General features: G+C 45.4%; 1 protein-coding gene across 9 annotated transcripts in view; it reads left to right on the forward strand.

Moving 5' to 3' along the window:
* Nucleotides 1–21,726, forward strand: part of CSPP1 (centrosome and spindle pole associated protein 1) — a 161,200-nt gene that overhangs the window by 44,224 nt on the left and 95,250 nt on the right. For all 9 annotated transcript variants that reach the window (XR_005593609.1, XR_005593608.1, XM_039522308.1 and 6 more), the window contains 2 exons: nt 4,051–4,152; nt 9,274–9,719. Coding sequence is in view for 7 of the 9 variants with exons in the window: in XM_039522308.1 (XP_039378242.1) it covers nt 4,051–4,152; nt 9,274–9,719 (548 nt within the window). In the remaining 2 variants the exon portion in view is untranslated. The remainder of the gene's footprint in view (nt 1–4,050; nt 4,153–9,273; nt 9,720–21,726) is intronic.

The raw sequence follows: 21,726 nt of genomic DNA on the forward strand, positions 1-21,726 counted from the left end.
TTCTTTTTGGCCAGAATGTATACTAGTCTGCAAGCCTTCAGATGACAGTAACAAATTATCAAGTGCTACTCTCTAAATACGACTTTTTAGATAGGGAGCAAACTGTCTAATTGCACTGATAAATTGCCCAAGAAGCACCTTAATGTCTAAAGTCCCTAATGGCTGAAAGTCAGCCAACTACACACACAACTCTGCAGGCTTTGCTGGATGCCTCAGCAGCATGTACAATGGCTACAGCAATAAGGTTGTCATGGCTTCAGTCATCCCCTAGAGAGGTCCAGGCAACAATTGAGGACCTCCCAGTTGAAGGTAATAAACTCTTCAGCAGTGGCATTGACAAAGTCCTCTGTACTTCAAGAGATTCCTGGGCAACTCTGGTCTTTTTAGTGCTTGAGGTTTCTGAGTCTTAAGAGGAAACAGTTGAGACAATTCTATGATTAGCCACTGAGATCTTTGGAGCCACAGAGGAAGAAGCAGAGATTCTACAGGAGGTGACCTTTTGCTGCCTCCTTAGCTGCCCTGCTGTCTGGGACTTCAGATAGGCAGGCTTAATACCTTTGTCAGGAACCTATTTGAAGCCTCCATGTTGGAGAGACAGGATATGAAGATCATGGTCGCCAAAGGAGGGGGAATAGTTTAAAACAAAAAGGGGTCCTCTGGTTTAAGGGCAGGGCTTTTATTCCCACTACTTTTTAATCTTAAAAAAAGGGGGGGGGGAGGGGCGGGTTGAAAGCAAATCCTCGACCTTTGTCTCAAAATCTTCATCCACTTCTACAGATTCTGAATGATGACCCTAACTTCTGTAATCCCTTCATTTGATCCTCAGGGCTGATTTGCAGCTCTTGGCCTGCCAGATGCTTCCTGTCATATCTCATATCTTCACAGTCAAGCTGGAAGGGCAAGGATCAGTTCTGGGTCTGGTTCTGTTCAGTATCTTCAGCAGTGATTTAGATAATGGCATAGAGAGTATACTTATAAAGTTTGCAGACGATACCAAGCTGGGAGGGGTTGCAGGTGTTTTGGTGGAGAGGATTAAAATTCAAAATGATCTGAACAAACTGGAAAAATGGTCTGAAGTAAATAGGATGAAATTCAATAAGGAAAAATGCAAAGTACTCCACTTAGACAGGAATAATCAGTTGCACACCTACAAAATGGGAAATGACTGCCTAGGAAGAAGAACTGCAGAAAGGGATCTGGGGGTCAGAGTGGATCACAAGCTAAATATGAGTCACTAGTATGACACTGTTCCAAAAAAAGCAAACATCATTCTGGGATGTATTTTGCAGGTGTGTTGTAAGCAAGACATGAGAAGTAATTCTTTCGCTCTACTGTATGCTGACTAGGCCTCAACTGAAGTATTGTGTCCAATTCTGGGTGCCACATTTCAGAAAAGATGTGGCCAAATTGGAGAAAGTCCAGAGAAGAGCAACAAAAATGATTAAAAATCTAGAAAACATGACCTATGAGGGAAGATTGAAAAGAAATGGGTTTGTTTAGTCTGGAGAAGAGAAGACTGAGGGAGGACATAACAGTTTTCAAGTACATATGAGATGGTTACAAGGAGGGAGGAGGAAAAATTGTTCTCTTTAACCTCTGAGGACAGAACAAGAAGCAATGAGCTTAAATTGCAGCAAGAGCAGTTTAGGTTGGATATTAGGAAAAACTTGCCTAGGGAGTTTGTGGAATCTCTGTCATTGGAGATTTTTAAGAGCAGGTTAGACAAACACCTGTCAGGGATGGTAGATAATACTTAGTCCTGTCTTGAGTGCAGGGGACTGGACTAGAAGATTTCTCAAGGTCCCTTCCAGTCCTGTGATTCTATGAAGACAACTGGCTCACAATAGATACCTCAGGTTCCTACTAGGAACATCTCACTACCAATGCAGAGTCCTGGCCACCAGCCTCTCTTCCATACTCGTGTTGTCACCAAATGTCTGATGGTAGTTGCAGCTCACCTAAGATGACAAGGAAGCCAGGAGTATTCTTACCTAACCAACTGGCTAATCATAACTGGTGATCAGCTCCTTTCAAGCAATCCTGAAGTTCTCTGCCCCACCAAGTTTCAAAGACAATAAAGAGAAATCCATGCTCACTCTGACTCAGAGCAAGAGATCATAGGAGCAGTGTTACTCTAGATCAGCGTTGGCTTACCTTCCACAGGAGAGATTTTAAACAGTAACAAACCTCATTAATCAACTTCAACCCCACCCAAGAACATCAGTGAGACTGTGTTTCAGACTTCTAGGATAAGGTTACCACAGGGTTATTTACTCTACAGTAGCTGTGGTTCTTTGAGAGATGTTGTCCAAGCAGATTCCATGATCCACCCTATTTCCCTGCAACTACTTAGATGGCGTTCTGTATTAGAAAAAGAAATGAGGGGCAGTTGTACACACTCAGCACTTTATATCTTTGCATGGTGGGATAGCACGAGGGCACGTTGGTGTAAAAGTGGCCTGAGCGGACACTGCTAGCCTTGAAAAATCTGATCTCATATGTATGAATGAGGTGCATGTGTACAAAGAGTGGGATAAGTGTGGAAGACAAATTGCAAAGAACCACAGTTATTGTAGGGTACGTTATTGTTCTGTGCAGAGACAACCTTAATTCTGGCATTTCCTAACTTTTAAATGCATGACTTTGCAACCTTAATAATCTTTCAACGTAGTTTTTGTGTGTAATATATAAAATGTATTCCTTAAACAATTACTAAATGCATGCCTGTAGGAACTGAGTACAGATATACCGAAAGTAATACTCTGGGGCCCTGGGCACATGCACCAGATGAACTTCATCCACCAATGGGGCTCATGATTAGTTGTCCATTAACACTCAACTAATCTTGGGGTCACCAGCAGACCTTAAAAGTGACCTTTAAAGGATTATACCCAATATTGGTTTGTGCTCTTTTGTGATTCTTTATTGTGTACAAAGAAGGCCTGGAATATTTTTATAAACGGTTTCTTTTCCCCATCTTTTTTACTTTAAAAATATCAGGAATGCCAATTTTACTCTTCCCTGGTTTGCTGGAATATCTCGTGTTGTCTCAGAACATGCGCAGTATGAGCTTTCACACCTTTTAACTCATAAGGCATTTTTTCTCCAAAATGTTTACTAGATTTTGGTGTTTAATATGTGTTAAGATGAATGGTTTTAGGTAGTCTAACTAAAAATCTTTCTCAGTTGCTCAGCTTTCAGTCTCTCGACTCTTGCAATGTTCTTTAGTCACCAGAGTCTTTCAGGTTAGACAAAATCTAAATTTCAAAGTAAAAAACAAAATAAACTGCCCTTTTCTTTGAGTGGGAAAAGACCACCTTTCCAGGCCTCCTGTATACATCACAATAAAGAGAGATCCATGCTATATGCATCACAAAGAAGGGTCTGGGTTCAAGTCCATTTTTTTCTTTGCAGATAACCTTCAATATTTTACCACAATATTTTACTTATTTATTATTGCTTTATTTTTAAATTTCTAGTATCTTTTAAAGAGTAAATAAACGGCCTTAACCCAAGGGAACACATAACATTGAATTTTTTTACGATTCACAAGTTTTTAGGAAACTATTCCTATGATGTCTGACATTTTTCTCCCTGTAATTTGATGTTTATTCAGGGAGTTTACAGTTAGGTGCATGTGGTATTATTACCAGGATAGTTTCAATAGCCATGTGACCACTGAGGCACTTTTTAATCAAGTTAGCTAAATTGAGCTGGGTTAACTCAATTGAAATCTCCACCTGATTCTAATGTAGATCCATTTTAACATGTTTAATTCAAATTTAGGTTGTTGAGTTATAGTCTAGGCTGTAACTGACTGATGTCCTGTCTACATACAAATATTGTACCTCTTTAACTATAGTGGCCTAGTTAAAAAGGTACAATCCTGACCCAACGACAAACCAATAAAAACTAAATACCATCAGGCCCTATTTGTACATCAAAAAGAAGCAAAAAAGAAATAAATTATTATTTTAATATCTCCTGCAAAGTTAAAAGCCCTCTCCCTAAAGCACAAAGTTATGAAGCACTTTCCAATGTCTGTTTCAGGAGAAACTACGGCTTGAAAGAAACAGGGAATACAATCAGTATCTCAGGGACAAGGAAGAGTGGAATGAAAGGTTAAGGAAAATAGGAAAGAAAAACACAGAGGTAATACAGATTTTGCTGAAGTCAATTCACTTTGAGAGAACTTAAATGAGGTTGTTAAGAATTGTTCTCAATGTCAGTTGTCTAATTGTTCTGGAGGTTTTACATGTGATACATTCTAAGTCTCTTCAGAAGAAGAGCAGTAAAGAATATGTGTTTGCTGATAATATTCCTCCTCAACACTCACCCCTTTTTTCCACAGGAAGATAATTTTAGCAATTATCACTATTCTGGGGCCAATTTTACTTCTCTGATTAGTCTCTGTCCCTCTAGTACCCTTGTTAGTTGTTTCTTTTTTGTTTTAATTGGAAGAAGAGGGGAACTTATTTTAAAGCAAACTGCATCAAGGTATGTGTATATTAACAGTCTTTACTCATCTTTTCCCTTCTTGATGCATGTGATATCCCTTGTTTAGACTGTAATCTCAGGAATCTATCGTGTGTGTGTGTGTGTGTGTGTGTGTGTGACCTGTCACTATAAAACAGTAATAGAGGAAGAATATTTCTTAATATTTTAGGCTCTCTGTCTACAATATCTACAGATATAAAAAAATCTACAATATCTAACACAGCACAATAATATATTTTAAACAAGTGTAAACAATTTAATGTTTTTAACATAATATAGCCACACTGGGTAGATTGATCCCAATTTTGATTTTTTTTTCTGTCAAGTTTGCCTTATTACTGGGGGAAATGGAAAATGTGGCATAAAGTATGACGTCTTACCTAGCATGCTTCCAATGTTAAGGGCACAGTTAAATATATAACTAGTTAAATGAATGCAAAAATAAATATAAAGCTATATGTTTTTTAAAAGATATACCCACACCCTTATCCATCTCTTCCAACTAAGTATGTGGTCATAGATAATCTGTGTGTTGCCCTGTGAAGCAGCCTATAAGTTTGGCTCTAAAACATGGTCTTACTGTCCTTACTCAGGCAGGGGCAGCTCCAGGCACCAGCACGCCAAGTGCGTGCCTGGGGCGGCAAGCAGGGTTGCCTTTGGCAGCATGCCTACCGGGGGTCCGCTGGTCCCACGGCTTTGGCGGACCTCCCACAAGTGTGTCGCTGAATCCGCAGGACCGGGAACCTCCCTCAGGCAAGCCGCCGAAGGCAGCCTGCCTGCCGTGCTTGGGGCGGCAAAATACCTAGAGCCGCCCCTGTACTCAGGTTATGTCTACACTAGCATTTTTGTTGGTATAACTTATGTTGCTCAGGGATATGAAAAAAACACCCCTCCTCCCCCGAGCAATATGAGTTTCTCTGGTGTGGACAGCACTGTGTCAGCGGGAGATGTTCTCTGGCCGACATAGCTACTATCACTCATTGGGGGTGGCTTAATTATGTCGATGGGAGAGCTGTCTCAGCATAGAGTGGCTACCCGGGAGATCTTACAGCGGCACAGCTGCGTCTGTACAGCTGTGCTGCTGTAAGGTCTCTAGTGTACACATATCCAAAACGCTCACTGAAGTTAATGGGAGTTTTGGCCAAATAAGGTTTCCAAAAGCAAGTTTTATGTTTTTGTGGGATGCTTAAAAGTCTTCAAAGGGTAAAGTTTTGAATTACTTCCATCCTGGGAGAGGAGCTTCCTGCATTGGAATCACTAAATGGCCCTTTGGTACCTTACATGCATTAGAGAGAGAAGAGGTGTGTGTGTGTGTGTGTGTGTGTGTAAGTGAACTAATGATATATATACACACAGAGTGATTCCATGAACTTGGTAAATGTAGGAAAAAAGCCTATAAGCCTGGTGCCTGGGGAATTCAGCCCATTCTTACACTACAAAAGTCCTTCCTCCCATAAGGTGCAGGCAGTCTGTAAGATTTCCTTGCTGAGCAGGAACACCTTTTTGAGCCTAAATGCCTTTTGAGCCTTCTCTTCCGTTTTCTCTGCAAGTAAGTAAAAATATTGCCCACCCTTCCACACAAACACTTTGTGACTAACCGTGCAGGGTCTTTTTCTGATAGTTTTAGTTAGTTTGAGAGTAAAAGGCTAGTTTGTTCTCCAGGCACTAGTGATGTGTGAGATCTTTTTGTAGTGGATTGGAAAAAAGCTGATCATCTTAAACGGGCAGTATGGCACCTTTAACTATCAAGTGTTGAATAGCTTGGGTGTATTGTCTCTTCTTATAATGTCTTGCTTTAGTAATTGGATAAAGGTCAGCATGAGTCATATCAGTGGATAACCCTGGGAGACCATTTCCAGTATCCATCAAAGAGTCTTGGTCTGTTGCCATTAAGCAAAAATTGACAGGTTATCCCCTGTACCTTATGTTTGATGTGAGAAATACTGGTTGTTGGCTGTTATCCGCAGTTCTTGTTTGAATAGTGCTGCTGGTGCTAGGTGTGTCCTTTCCTGTGCAATTTAAGTTTTGTGATCTGTGCCATGATAGCTATAGTGCAGTGTTTTTGTGGACTGTCTTTACAGAACAGTTGAAAGGGACTCATTTGGTGTTGAAGTTCCCAGGTATATATGGATTCTGGAAGAAAGATTTCTCTTCAAAAGAGGTGTCCTTCTGAGAGCTTTTTGGAGGGTCTCTGTGTGGGTATCTTCTCACCATGGCCATATTTATAAGTACTTATCCGCCAGTGTATTGGATGAGATTCTAGGATGAGAGTTTAGTTGAGAATTTTACTTCATCTAAAGAGAGATGGCCGCAAAGGCAGCAGTCAGACATCTTTTTTATGTTGGAATTCATTATCTAGTCCGTGCTGGATTCTGAGAATTATACATGCTATAGGATAGTGGACAGAACTGAAACTTGCATTGATGCTGCTGAGGCTTCAGAATTCCAACCCATAGTTCTCTAGCTGCCTGTCTCCTGGATCTTTTGAAAGATTTTACAGCACCCTCATCCAGTGATGACACTGGATATCTGAAAATAAGGCATTTTGTCTTTTAGGCAACTGTAGAACCTTGTGTACAGTCTGTTAAGGGGCTGTCTCCTGTTCAGGTGTTCCCATCTTTCCAGGCTGATGATTTCAATCAAATCTATTCAGAGGATCTGAGGATTTTTTTGTGAATTTTCTCTTGGGTCTTGAGAACTCTGCTCACTTTGTGTCCACACTGGAAATATAAATAATCTTCTTGTAGTTGGCACAAAGAATTAGGCAGAAACAACTAGACAGGGTTTCTAGGTCTGATTCCTCCGTGTCTGACCCAGAGGAATTAGAGGAATATGATTCTCTTTAATTTGCTTTTAAGGTTTTTTTCTTATTTGCTATTCCTGTAGCTCTTTTTATTTATCTGGGAGAAGGGAAGGAAATCCTGGAAAGACATTCCACCTTGTTCAGAAGATTTGGAAGATCTAGAAAGAATCCAAGCAATCTCTAAGAAAACTTTTGGGATAGGGAGAAAATTCTTCTTTAAGGTCTTCCTTCCCCTTTTGCTTTTGGAGGTGTATTTTCTTGGGTCTCTGAAGTGTGAGCACATACATGAGGACATGAAGAAAGGCTTCAGGGAAATAGTGTGAAGAGGCATCTTGCACCCCAGAGGTTAAAAGGAGGTGGGAGAAAGCTGAGAGTAATTCTTGATAAATTACTGCTTCTTTGTCCTAACTAAGGGCATCTGCTTCAGAACTGATGGAGCCCTCTATAACCCCTCCAAACCCACTACTGGAGAAGAGGCAAATTTGTGCTGATTTGACAGCCCCAATGGGCAGGCACTTCCTGGAGTTCTGGATTCTACTGGTGAGGACAGGCTTTGACAGTGCATCTTGTACTGCTTCAGTAGAATGGGCCAGTGTACTGTGCTATGGGAGGTCAAGGACTGAGTTTGTCTGATATGTGGTCCAATTGAGTGTCGCTGCTGCAATCCTTGCCAGCTCTGTCCTCAGTAGCATCTCATGCAGTTTAGGAGCTTTGATCGGCTGCAGACAGTCTTGTATTTACTTTTGAGGTTTGCTCTACCATTTTGTTTGCTGCTGGTAAGCAGAGGCAGCTCCAGGCACCAGCACGCCAAGCGCGTGCCTGGGGCGGCAAGCCATGGGGGGGCGCTCTGCTGGTCGCCGCAAGGGCGGCAGGCAGGTTGCCTTCGGTGGCATGCCTGCGGAGGGTCCGCTGATCCCGCGGCTTCGGCGGACCTCCCGCAGGCGTGCCGCCGAATCCGCAGGACCGGGGACCTCCCGCAGGCAAGCCGCCGAAGGCAGCCTGCCTGCCGTGCTTGGGGCGACAAAATACCTAGAGCCGCCCTTGCTGGTAAGGAAAGGCCTCATGCACCACAGCAGAGCTTGGAGATCAGCTTAGCCCCTTTTTCTCAAAGTGACTGAAACTCTTTGAGAGGTTTATTTATTCTTATCTGTCTGTTGTATTTATATGGACTCCATTAGCGGCTCACATTCTTCAATGTGTTTATCATCATAACACCTCCTCTGAGGTAGAGAAATACTATTATCTGCATTTCATGGATGGGGAACTAAGGTACAGAGAAACTAAGGCTATGTTTACACTATATCATTTACAAGCTGAACCCCTCAAACCGTGAACAATGTAGGTTATACTGAAGTAATTTGTAGTTTAAAGATAGCCTTAGTGACTTGCCCAAGGTCAGCGGTGGAGCAAGGAATTGAGCTAATGAGTCACAGGCTAGATCTCTAACCATTATACCATACTTCCACTTAGTAACAGTTTTTGCAGGGAAAAAATAAAAAGGGTTTTTGAACCCCAAAACCATGTTCTGGTCAGACAAAGGAGTATCACAGACTGCCTGAACCTCAGTGCAATCAGGACATCGGTGCATGTGACCAGATATAAGGCTTAACAAGCACTATGGAGTTCCTCTGCCTTCAAATCTAAAGGTCATTTCATTATCTAAACTGAATTCATGGGAAGCCTGTTATTCAGGACTGCTGGCCATCCCATTGTCAGTGGAAAATAAGTGATCAGGTAAGCTGAAGAGTATTGTTTTTTCAAGAAAAATTTCCCCAGCATTTAAGTCCCTATTTAAGAGGATTTTTTTAAAATCGTCATTTGGGGAGAGTTTAAAATTAGGAGATTATCATAAATACAGAATCAAACTATTGCTGAAGCACTGATGGAAAATGTGAATTATACTGAGATGATGAATGAAGGTTATTACTTTCTTTGTAGTTGTATCTTTTAATATTGTTTTTTCTATTAAACAGCATGAGACAGAAAGAAGTAAAAAAACTACTGCTTTTACTAGAGTCCAACCAGGACTGCGTTCACAAGTACAGCCCTCTTGTGCAGATTCAGAACCTCCCAAGAAAGATGCTTTTACTTCCACGGAAGCTTATGAAGAGCTATTAAATAGGAGGCGACTGGAGGAGGATCGATATCGCAGACTAGACGATGAGGCTGAACTAAGAGATAGAATATTGCACAAAAAACTTGATGAAGAACTGGACATTTCCAATAGAAAGCATCACAGGTTTGATAGCAAACCTGATATTTCTCCTAGAAGACATCACAGATTTGATGAAGATCGTCATTTTGATAGAAGACATTACAAATTAGACTATGATCCTGAAATAAATGAGGAAATGGACCCTAGATTTAGATATGAAAGTGACTATGACAAAAAGCCTTTGAGGGTGTTCCATGCTGAAAGGTATTTTTTAACTCCGTTTTCCACTTCTTTTCTTTACTTCCTTAATGCTGTTGGTGATGGGATTGTAGCAGTGAAGACGATGAGTTATTCAAGCCATAGGGGGTTATCGTTTAGTGGTACTGAGCATTAGATTTGAAATCTTTAGACTCCCTTGAATTGCAGATTCAAACTCTAGGACGGTTGATTCTGTTGTGGATCCTTCTGAGGCTGATGCTTTGAATTCTGTGCAGTGTATTATGTGTGTATTTTTCAGGTGAGACCTGAGAACCGGAGTCGTTCTCCCCCACACACTTTTTTTGGGATGGATATTAGACCCCCATGGCTTTTTTCCCTAAGATTAAGGCAAACTTGACCAAAATTTTCCTTTTCCCTGCTATTTGTGTAGTGTGTTCTGTAGTGACTGTCTGCAGTGACTGTCTGCCTGATTGCTGCTTCTGCACTAGGGGACAGTGTAAATTGTCCTAAACTGGTGTAAATTGTCATAGGCCAGAATGTATTATGACAATTTACATCAGCTGAGGATCTGACCCAGATGCATTTCACTCATGCTGTATGTATATAGTTTATAAATTGCTTTGAAATCTTTCAGCATAAAGAGTGCTTTACAAGTATAAAATATCACCATTAATAATTGGTACACTGAATGCATGCCCTTAACATCTAATGAGGTGATAATTGTATTCAGGTGTCACTTCTGGGGGCAAAAGGTAATATTTTATAGACTCTTGTTAATTTGCATAATTTAAAAGGATTATGTACTGTTTAGTGAAAAATAGATATGAAAATTCTTCAGATTAAACTCTCAGAATTAATGAGGAACTGAAATACTCCAGTGAAAAAGAGGGCATTTAAATGAAATCTTATATTTTAGTCATATAACTAATTTAGGCAATAATTGCAACCATCATCAATATGCACATGATTCATTCTTTCTCTCATCCTCTCCCCATGGGAATTCCGTGTGCTGTGTAGTGTTCTGTTTTTGTAGGGTTTTGTTTTTTTAAATACACACACTTCTATGTGTGGGTTAGAAAAAGCAAGGTTGAAGAGGTACACTTTGCATTTGGAGTGTAAGGTGGAGCGGTTTCATTCTTAGTTCCTGTGGGAGTTTGTTTTATTGTCTTGGACCAGCCCTCCAAAAAGCTCTGTCTCCTGCACAGATGTTTGATTTGGGTTGGGATTTGCGATTCTTCTTTGAGTGATTGCTCATGTGTATTCCACAGTAGGTGTCCATGCTTGCCATGTGCACCGGTGCCGGAAGTTTTTCCCTTAGCAGTACCTGTGGCGGGGAGCACCGCTGCGACCCCTGGAGGGGTGCCTCTATATCGTGCTATAAGGGGAGCTGTGACTCCCCCCACCCTCAGTTCCTTCTTGCTGCCAGTGAAGGTAGTTGGAACTTCGTGCTCCAGCCTTGCTGCAGCTTCTCTAGTTAGCCTTAGTAGTACAGTTCTTCAGTAGTTAAATAGTTTCTCCAGTTAGTCGTCTGGGCTCTGGGCATGCCGCATGCCCCAGGCTTCAAGTCATGTGACTCCTGTCGCAGTTCTATGCCAAGAAGTGATCCGCACACGCAGTGTCTCTGCTGCTTGGGCGAGACCTACGTAAGTGAGCGCTGTAGGATCTGTAGATCTTTCAAATCGCAGACTAAGAGGGAGAGGGACATTAGACTTCGCGCTCTCCTAATGGAATCAGCGCTGACCCCGGAACCAGTATGCTGCACGGATTCGGCACCTGGCACCGCGTCTTCGGTACGGAGCGAAGTCCCCTCTACTAGCTGGCACCGCTCCCCTTCAAAGAAACAAGGAAAGACTCAGCGGCACCGAGAGAAGGATAGGGGTGAGGCTGGACCTGAGCTGGGCAGCCCGCGATCCCCCTCAGGACCCAGGCCTCTGACTCGCGTTGAGCGGAGCAGCCCGGTCCCGTCCGCGCGTGCCTCCCCTGCGGAGAGGATGCCGTCGATGCCGGAGGTGGCATAGGCTGCGCATGACATTTTAACCCTCCCAGTACCCGGGGCGCTGCCTGAGATGGGTTCCCTGTCTTGAGGGAAACTGCCACTGGGAGCACAACAACCCTCCCCGGCATGGCACAGTCCCCGTTCTGAGGACCGCTCGCCGCGGTCTTCCCGCAGCTCATGCCGGCCCTCTACCCCGCTTAGGCTGACTGGCTCGCCGCCCACGAGGGAGCCTCAGGGCTTCTCTATGCCCCGTGACTGGGGACACAGGTGCCGGGATAAGCAGCGCCGACGCTCCTCTTCATGTCGAAGCTATCGTAGCCGATCCTGTCACTGCCGATATAGATGCTCCGACTCGAGTGCCCGCTCTACCAGACATCACCCACGGGACTCATCTCGTGATTCACCGGCACTGAAGCGTCGTAGCTCTGGCCGCCTGGATGAGTACAGAAGCAGCACCTCAGACGGGTACCGATCTTCGTCCTCGAGGTCCCGGTCACGTGGACGGCACTGTCGCGGGTACCGTGCAGTCGACAACCTCCGCATCAGCACCCAGCCGCCCGTCTCCAAATCATGCGGCTCTGCAAGTGCAAATTGCACCGCCCGGCACCTAATTTGGTCAGTGGCATGGAACACCCTGGCAAGGGCAGTGGTGTCAATGGGCACCATGGCCGCAGATCCCCGCCCAGGCGACACCCGCTCGGTGGTGGGAGCGTCTCAGGCTCCTTTGACGTCCTCTCCACGACAGAGGGAGAAATCAACAGGTCCCAAGCTGGTTGCACTGCCCCTGGACTCTGACCTGGGGATTGACCCACAGGGTACCGTTCAACGCCTTAGGCTCCGTGCCGGTCCCCTCACCGGTGCCGGAGGATACCATAGCGGCACTGCTGCCTGTCCCACAAGAGGACTTCAGGGCTCACCAAGAGCTCTTCAGGCGGGTGGCGTCAAATCTCCAGCTCCAGGCTGAGGAGATGGAGGAGCCGTCTGACTCTCTCTTTAATGTACTGTCATCCTCAGCACCGGGCCGTGTGGCCCTGCCTCTCCACCAGGGGGTAGGCAATATCTCGACTACCCTGTGGCAAACCCCAGCTTCCTTGGCCCCCATCTCCAAGAAAGTGGAGAGGAAATACTTCGTGCCGGCTAAGGGCCACTAATACTTGTACTCCCACCCGGCACCTAACTCCCTGGTGGTAGAGTCAGTTAACCACCAGGAACATCATGGTCAGCCCGCACCCACCCCAGGACAAAGGTGTCAGGAGACTGGACACGTTTGGCCGGAAGGTTTATTCCTCGGTGAGTTTCCAGCTCAGGATGGCCAATCACCAAGCCTTTCTAAGTCGATGTGACTTCAGTCTGTGGGGGTCCCTACCAAAGTTTGAACCTCTCCTCCCAAAAAGGAGTTCAGGGCTCTGGTAGAGGAAGGAGTGTCAGCGGCGAAAGCAGTCCCCCAGGCGTCATCAGACGCGGCAGACACAGCAGCCCATTCGATGGCCTCTGCCATATCCATGCGCAGGGTGTCATGGCTTCTCCTGTCCGGACTGTCTGCAGAGTCCCAGTCCTTGATGCAGGACCTTCCCTTTGACGGGAAAGCGTTGTTTGCGGACTAAACTGACATCTGCCTGCATGGGATGAAAGACTCCCGTACAACCCTGCAAACCTTGGGCCTGTATGTCCCTCTGGCGAAGGACAAACCTAGGCCGCAAACTTCGGCTCCTCTTGCTAGAGGCAGATACGAGCCACCGCCTAAGAGACTGAGGGAACAGAGACGCAGGTCCCAGTGTCAGTCCCGCTCGGCCCCACGGCCTGGCCCCTCAAAGGGCAAAAGGCAGGGAAAGAGGCAGTTTTAACTCTTTGCGGGGGGCCACCAGGCTTGTTGCCAGGGAGACCCCCCCGGTTAATAAAGTTTGTGTTCTGCAACCGTTTATTTGCCTTCCAAGTGGAGTGGGTAACGTCGGACCAGTGGGTACTCAACACTATTTCCAAGGGCTACACGTTGCAGTTCACTTCATCTCCCACCCCCAACGCTGGGCGAGCCTTGGGGACCCGGAGCATGCCCGCCTCCTAGAGCAAGAGGTGGCGCGCCTCCTCCACCTGGGGGCGGTGGAAAGGGTACTGGTAGAATTTCAGAACAAGGGCTTCTATTCCCGGTATTTCCTGATCCCGAAGGCAAAAGGGGGACTCAGGCCCATCTTAGACCTCCGGGATCTCAACAGTTTTATGGTCTGCTACAGGTTCCGTATGGTATCCCTGGCCTCTATCATCCCCTCCCTGGACCCGGGGGATTGGTTCGTGGCCCTGGATCTCCAGGACGCATACTTCCATATCCATATTTATTAGGGACACAGGTGTTTCCTCCGATTCCTGGTACGGGAGGACCATTACCAGTTCACGGTCCTCTTGTTTGGCCTTTCCACGGCCCCCAGAGTTTTCACCAAAGGCTGCTACCACCACCAGGCATATCTTGGGAGGAAGGGGGTACAAATTTTCCCTTACCTGGACGATTGGCTTCTCAAGGGCAATTCTCAGTCCAGGGTACAGGCCCAGATCGGACTTCTTCTGTCCACGTGTGCAGATCTTGGCCTAGTGGTAAACGAGGACAAGCCTACGTTAGTCCCGGTTCAACGCATACAGTTCATAGGGGCTCTACTGGACTCATTAGAGGCCACAGCCTCTCTTCCCCAGTACAGGTTTGAGACCCTAAAAGGTCTCATCGCCTCAGTCACAGCCTTCCCAGTGACAATGGCAAGGGTGTGCCTTCAGATCCTTGGTCACATGGCGGCATGCACATCCGTGATTTGCCATGCCAGGCTCAGAATGAGGCCCCTCCAGCTCTGGCTGGCCTCCCAGTATTCCCAGGCTCGGAACACGCTGGACAAAGTTGTCACAGTACCGTTCCAGGTAGTTGCTGCCCTACAATGGTGATCCCTCCTGCGCAACATGCTGCAAGGGGTCCCTTTCCGAGAAGTCTCCCCCTCGCTAGACCTGGTGTCGAATGCCTCTGATCTGGGCTGGGGAGCCCACATAGGGAACGTTCAAACCCAAGGGAGATGGTCGGCCTCGGAATTATCCCCACACATAAATGCCAGGGAGCTCAGGGTGATACGGCTGGCGTGTGTGGCCTTCAGCGGGCACCTTCATGGGAAGGTGGTCAGAGTCCTCACGGACAGTACAGCTGCGATGTATTACATCAACAGACAGGGAGGAACGTGTTCCTCGGACCTATGCCTGGAAGCCCTGAGCTTATGGGAGCTCTGAATATCCCATGATATCTCCCTGCGAGCCTTCCACCTATCCAGCACGGCGGGCCGATCACCTCAGCAGGGTGTTTTCCCACCAGTACGAGTGGTCGCTCCACTGGGAGGTCGCCCTACAGCTCTTCTGAGAGTGGGGAGTTCCCTGGGTCGACCTCTTTGCAACCGCCCAGAACCGACGCTGCCCCCAGTTCTGCTGCAGGGGAGAGATGGGAAGGGGGGGCGATCTTGGACACCTTCCTCCTTCAGTGGTCGGGCCAACTTTTCTGTGTCTTCCCATCTTTCCCCCGATAGGCAAAGTCCTGCAAAAAGTAAAAGCAGGCAGGATGTGGATCATCCTCATAGTCCTGGCTTGGGCCCGTCAACACTGGTACGGGACCCTCCTGCAACTCTTAGCGGCTCCTCCATGGAGGCTGCCGCTTTGCCCAGATCTCCTCTCCCAGGAGGGGGGATGCCTCCTCCACCCCAACCTGGCCGCGCTTCACCTGACAGCGTGGTTGCTCCGTGGTTAGATGAGGAGGCGGGGAGGTGTTCGGAGAACGTCAAACGAGTTCTGTTGGAAAGCAGAAAGCCATCCACACGATGGACGTACCTGGCCAAATGGTCCAGGTTCTCTAGGTGGGTGGGGGAGTGGGGAACCTCCCCATCATCCGCATCGCTCCAACTCATTTTCGATTACCTCCTGTCCCTTAGGACCCAAGGGCTAGCTGCCACCTCTGTCAGGGTGCATTTGGTGGCCATATCGGCCTTTCACCCACTGTTACAGGGCCACTTGGTCTTTTCCCACAGTATGACCTCCCGCTTTCTAAAAGGCCTGGATCATTCATTCCCGTATGCTAGGCCCCCCGTGCCGCAATGGGATCTAAACCTAGTGTTATCCCGCCTCACGGGCCCTCCCTTTGAACCCTTGGCTACGTGTTCCTGGTCTCACCTGTCATGGAAGGTAGCATTCTTTGTGACTATTACGTCTCGGAGCTTAGGGCCTTGACCTCAGAACCCCCGTATACGGTCTTCCACAAGGATAAGGTCCAGCTTTGCCCACACCCCTCTTTTCTCCTGAAGGTGGTCTCTGCCTTCCATATGGATCAGGACATTTTCCTACCGCTACTCTGTCCTAAGCCCCATTCCTCCAATGAGGAGCGCCGCTTACACATGCTAGATGTGCGTAGGGCATTGGCTTTTTACCTGACCGAACCAGGCCGTTCCGGAAATCCTTGCAGCTGTTCGTTGTGTCAGCCGAACGGATGAGGGGACAGCCGATTTCCACCCAGCGACTTTTGCGCTGGATCACCTCGTGCATACACGCTTGTTATGACCTGGCAGGGGTTCCCCCGCCACCTATCGTTAAGGCTCATTCTATGAGAGCTCAGGCCTCGTTGGCCACCTATGTAGCTCATGTCCCTATCCAGGACATATGCAGAGCTGCCACATGGTCCTCTGCCACACCTTTTCTTCACGTTATGTGATCGTCTCCCAAGCATGGGAATATGCCAGGTTTGGTAGGGCGGTACTGTGTCCCGGAAACTCCTACTCACCTCCATCGGACATAGCTTGGAGTCACCTACTGTGGAATACACATGAACAGTCACTCAAAGAAGAAAGGACAGTTACCTGTTCTGTAACTGGCGTTCTTCAAGATGTGTTGCTCAGGTGTATTCCACATCCCGCTCTCCTTCCCCTCTGTCGGAGTTGTTTGGCAAGAAGGAACCGAGGGTGGGGGGAGTGCACAGCTCCCCTTATAGCATGATATAGAGGTGCCACTCCAGGGGTTGCAGCGGTGCTCCCCCTCTATGGGTACTGCTAAGGGAAAAACTTCTGGCACCGGTACACGTGGCGAGCACGCACACCTACTGTGGAATACACCTGAGCAACACATCTCAAAGAACGCCAGTTACGGAACAGGTAACTGTCCTTTCTCTTGATCAAACTTAATTGGTAACCTGGCAGGATAGTGTGGGGCTGTTCTGCCCACAGGCCTAGTCTATGGGCTAGATTCATTTTTGCTGCCAGTGAAGTTATACCACAGATTAATTTAGCTCAGTATGCTTTGAATTAGAATACTAGAATGCTGTGTCGACTGGCTATGTGGGCAAAGTTAATGTTCTCTTATAATGATACTCTTGGGAAAAAATAGTTCAGCATTATGTTACCTCTGAACAGGGGCGGCTCCAGGCCCCAGCACGCCAAGCGTGTGCTTGGGGCGGCAAGCCGCGGGGGGTGCTCTGCTGGCGTTGCGAGGGCGGCAGGCAGGCTGCCTTCGGCAGCTTGCCTGTGGAGGGTCCGCCGGTCCCGCAGCTTCGGCAGACATCCCGCAGGAACGCCTGCGGGAGGTCCGCCAAAGCCGCGGGACCGGCGGACCCTCCGCAGGCAAACCGCTGGAGGCAGCCTGCCTGCCGTGCTTGGGGCGGCAAAATCTCTAGAGCTGCCCCTGCCTCTGAAGGTTTGCTTTCATGTGTATGTTATGCAAGATCCACACATGGAAACAGTTATTTTTTTTATTTTAAAAATGTATAAAGTTAATTTTTAGAAAACTGATTTTAAAATAAACCATAAATATATAAAATACATAATATATATTGGATATAGGTAATGTTTTATACAGTTCCAAAATAGAGACAACAGAAATTATCCCAGGAAACAAGCATGCACAACTATTATAATTTAGATTATAATATGCTCATATGAATATTATTATTTTGAGGTACCAGTGTGTCTAAGGAACAGTATTAGTAAGAGACCATGTGCATCTTGTGTATCTAGTTGTATCTAGTGAAGCTGTAATCCTTTACCAATTCAGATGATATAATAAGAATATATAATATTATTGTTCTGAGCTGAATTTGTTTGCTATGAACTTTTGAGGAAATTAAAGACCTAAAATATCCTTATTTTAGTGATAGGCCTTGCTAATTGGACAAGTCTCAAAATGTATAAATAATGTGCCAAATCCTGCAGTTCTTACGCAGTGGAAGTTTGTTTGAGTAATGACTATAGGATTTGACTGAATAGGTTCAAGATAGGTGGGAAATACCTTTTCTTGTGTTTTGTATCTAAAAATGTATAATATAAATTTCTGTAAGTATTATTAAAAATGATGGTTGTCTTCTCAAGGACACCTTGTTTTTTGTTCTCTGAGGCATCCATTTGGTTGCTTTCAGTAGTTTTTTGTTACAATCCATTTCCACTGATGTACTCTGTGAAAAATCAGGGGTATTTTTACTCATTGATGCCAGAAGTCCAGCAACAGAGTAAAGGCTACCCAGTTTACTGCACCCAATGCAGCATGTATGATTACCTGCCCTATGGGCAGGTGGCGTATGTGTGCATTCAGTGCAAGGCGCTCCTGGCCCTCAGAGATCATGTACAGGCTTTGGAGGCCAGGGTGTCTGAGCTGGAGGAGCTCAGGGAGACAGAGAGGTACATAGATGAGACTTTCTGGGACACAGTAGAATGGTCCCACCCGTGATCTGACAGCCTCTGTCAGGAGGATGAAAGTCTCAGGGAAGGAGGACATCCAACTGGAGCAGAGGGAAATGATCCCATAATTGGGACCCTCCTTCCAGATGATGACGTGATATCCTCTTGCACTGAGGATACCTTTCTAGGGGAGGGAACTCCAGTTATTAGGAAGAGACAGATATTAGTAATGGGCGATTTGATTACTAGAAACAGAGATAGCTGGGTTTGCGATGACAAAGAGAACCACATGGTGACTTTCCTGCCTGGTGCGAAGGTGCGGATCTCTTGAGACATCTAGTGTAGTGCTGGGGAGGAGCCAGTGGTCATGGTACATGTAGGTACCAGTGACATAGGGAAGGATAGGAGAGAGATCCTGGATGCCAAATTTAGGCTGCCAGGTAAGAGATTGACGTCCAGGACCGACATGGTAGCATTCTCTGAAATGCTTCCAGTTCCACATGCAGGGCCAGTTAAACAGGCAGAACTGCAGGGTCTCAATGTGTGGATGAGATGATGGTATAGGGAGGAGGGTTTCGATTTATTAGGAGCTGGGGAAAGTTTTGGGAAAGGGGAAGCCTATACAGGAAGGATGGGCTCCACCCAAACCGAAATGGAACCAAATTGCTGGTGCTTAAAATTAGAAAGGTCGTCAAGCAGTTTTTAAACTAAGGGCTGGGGGAAAGCCGACAGGTGCAGAGGAGGACATGGTTCGGACAGAGACATTCCTTACGGGAGGATCTTTTAATGGAGGTGAGGAGGAGCATGTGGTTCAGACGTCCCTTTGGGGAGGATCTATAAATGGAGATTCCCTATGTCCTAATAAGGAGAAGAGGATGGAAGATGATAAAATACAGATAGGATTTGATGAGAAATAGTCAAATGTAAAAAAGTCCCATTTAATTACATCATGTAATGACAGGCAGCTAAAAAGTGACACATTTTTTTAAGTGCTTACACACCAGTACTAGAAGTCTAAATAATAAGATGGGTGAACTAGAGTGCCTCATATTAAATGAGGATGTTGATATCAAAGGCATCACAGAAACTTGGTGGAATGAGGATAATCAGTGGGATACAGTAATACCAGGGTACAAAATATATGGGAAGAACAGAATAGGTCATGCTGATGGGGGAGTGGCACTATATGTGAAAGAAAGCATAGAATCAAATGAAGTAAAAATTTTAAATGAACCAAACAGTACCATAGAATCTCTATGGATAGTAATTCCATGCTTGAATAATAAGAATATAGCAGTAGGGATATATTACAGACCACCTGACCAGGATGGTGATAGTGACTATGAAATGCTCAGGGAGATTAGAGAGGTTTTAAAATAAAAAACCTCACTAATAATGGGGGTTTTCAACTATCCCCATATTGACTGGGTGCATATCACCTCAGGAAGGGATAAAGTTTCTTGACACCTTAAATGACTGCTGCTTGGAGCAGCTGTTCTTGGAACCCACAAGAGGAGAGGCAGTTCTTGATTTAGTCCTAAGTAGAGCACAGGATCAGGTCCAAGAGGTGAATATAGCTGGACTGCTTGGTAATAGTGACCATAAAATAATTAAATTTAACATCCCCCTGGCGGGGAAAACACCACAGCAGCCCAACACTGTAGCATTTAATTTCAGAAAGGGGAACTACACAAAAATGTGGAGGTTAGTGAAACAGAAATTAAAAGTTTCAGCACCAAAAGTAAAATCCCTGCAAGCTGCCTGGAAACCTTTTTAAAGACACCATAATAGAGGCTTAACTTAAATGTGTACCCCAAATTAAAAAACATAGCGAGAGAACCAAAAAAGTGCCACCGTGGTTAAACAACAAAGTAAAAGAAGTAGTGAGAGGCAAAAAGGCATCCTTTAAAAAGTGGAAGTTAAATCCTAAGGAGGAAAATAGAAAGGCGCATAAACTCTGGCAAATGAAGTGTAAAAATATAATTAGGAAGGCCAAAATGAATTTGAAGAACAGCTAGCCAAAGACACAAAAAGTAATAGCAATTTTTTTTTAAATACATCAGGAGCAGAAAGCCTGCTAACCAACCAGTGGGGCCACTGAATGATCGAGATGCTAAAGGAGGACTCAAGGACAATAAGGCCATTGCAGAGAAACTAAATAAATTCTTTGCATTGGTCTTCACTGTTGAGGATGCGAGGGAGACTCCCAAACCTGAGCCATTCTTTTTAGGTGACAAATCCATAGAATTGTCCCAGGTTGAGGTGTCGTTAGAGGAGGTTTTGGAACAAATTGATAACTAAACAGTAATAAGTCACCGGGACCAGATGGTATTCACTCAAGAGTTCTGAAGGAACTCAAACATGAAATTGCAGGACTACTAACTGTTGTCTGTAACCTATCATTCAAATCAGCTTCTGTACCAAATGACTGGAGGATAGCTAATGTGATGCTAATTTTTAAAAAGAGCTCCAGCGGAGACGCCAGCAATTACAGGCCGGTAAGCCTGACTTCAGTACCTGGCAAATTGGTTGAAACTATCGTAAAGAACAAAATTGTCAGACACATGGATGAACATAATTTGTCGGGGAATAGTCAACATGTTTTTTTGTAAAGGGAAATCATGCTTCACCAATCTACTGGAATTCTTTGATGGGGTCAACAAGCATGTGGACAAGGGGGAATCCAGTGGATATAGTGTATTTAGATTTTCAGAAAGCCTTTGGCAAGGTCCATCATCAAAGGCTATTAAGCAAAGTAAGCAGTCATGGGATAAGAGGAAAGGTTCTCTCATGGATTGGTAACTGGTTAAAAGATAGGAAACAAAGGGTAGGAATAAATTGTCAGTTTTCAGAATGGAGAGAGGTAAATAGTGATGTCCCCCAGGGATCTGTACTAGGCACAGTCTTATTTAACATATTCATAGATGATTTGGAAAAAGGGGTAAACAGTGAGGTGGCAAAATTTGCAGATGATACAAAACTACTCAAGATAGGCAGACTGGAAAGAGCTACAAAAGGATCTCTCAAAACTGGGTGACTGGGCAACAAAATGACAGATGAAATTCAATGTTGATAAATGAAAAGTAATGCACATTGGAAAACATAATCCCAACTATATATATAGAATGATGGGGTCTAAATTAGCTGTTAGCACTGAAGAAAGAGATCTTGGAGTCATTGTGGATAGTTCTCTGAAAACATCCACTCAATGTGCATCGGCAGTCAAAAAAGTGAACAGAATGTTGGGAATCATGAAGAAAGGGATAGATAATAAGACAGAAAATATCATATTGCCTTTATATAAATCCATGGTACGCCCACATCTTGAATATTGCGTGCAGATGTGGTTGCCCCATCTCAAAAAAGATGTATTGGACTTGGCAAAGGTTCA

The sequence above is a fragment of the Mauremys reevesii genome, linkage group 2 (genome assembly GCF_016161935.1).
Source record: "Mauremys reevesii isolate NIE-2019 linkage group 2, ASM1616193v1, whole genome shotgun sequence".
In the NCBI taxonomy this organism is placed as follows: Eukaryota; Metazoa; Chordata; order Testudines; family Geoemydidae; genus Mauremys; species Mauremys reevesii.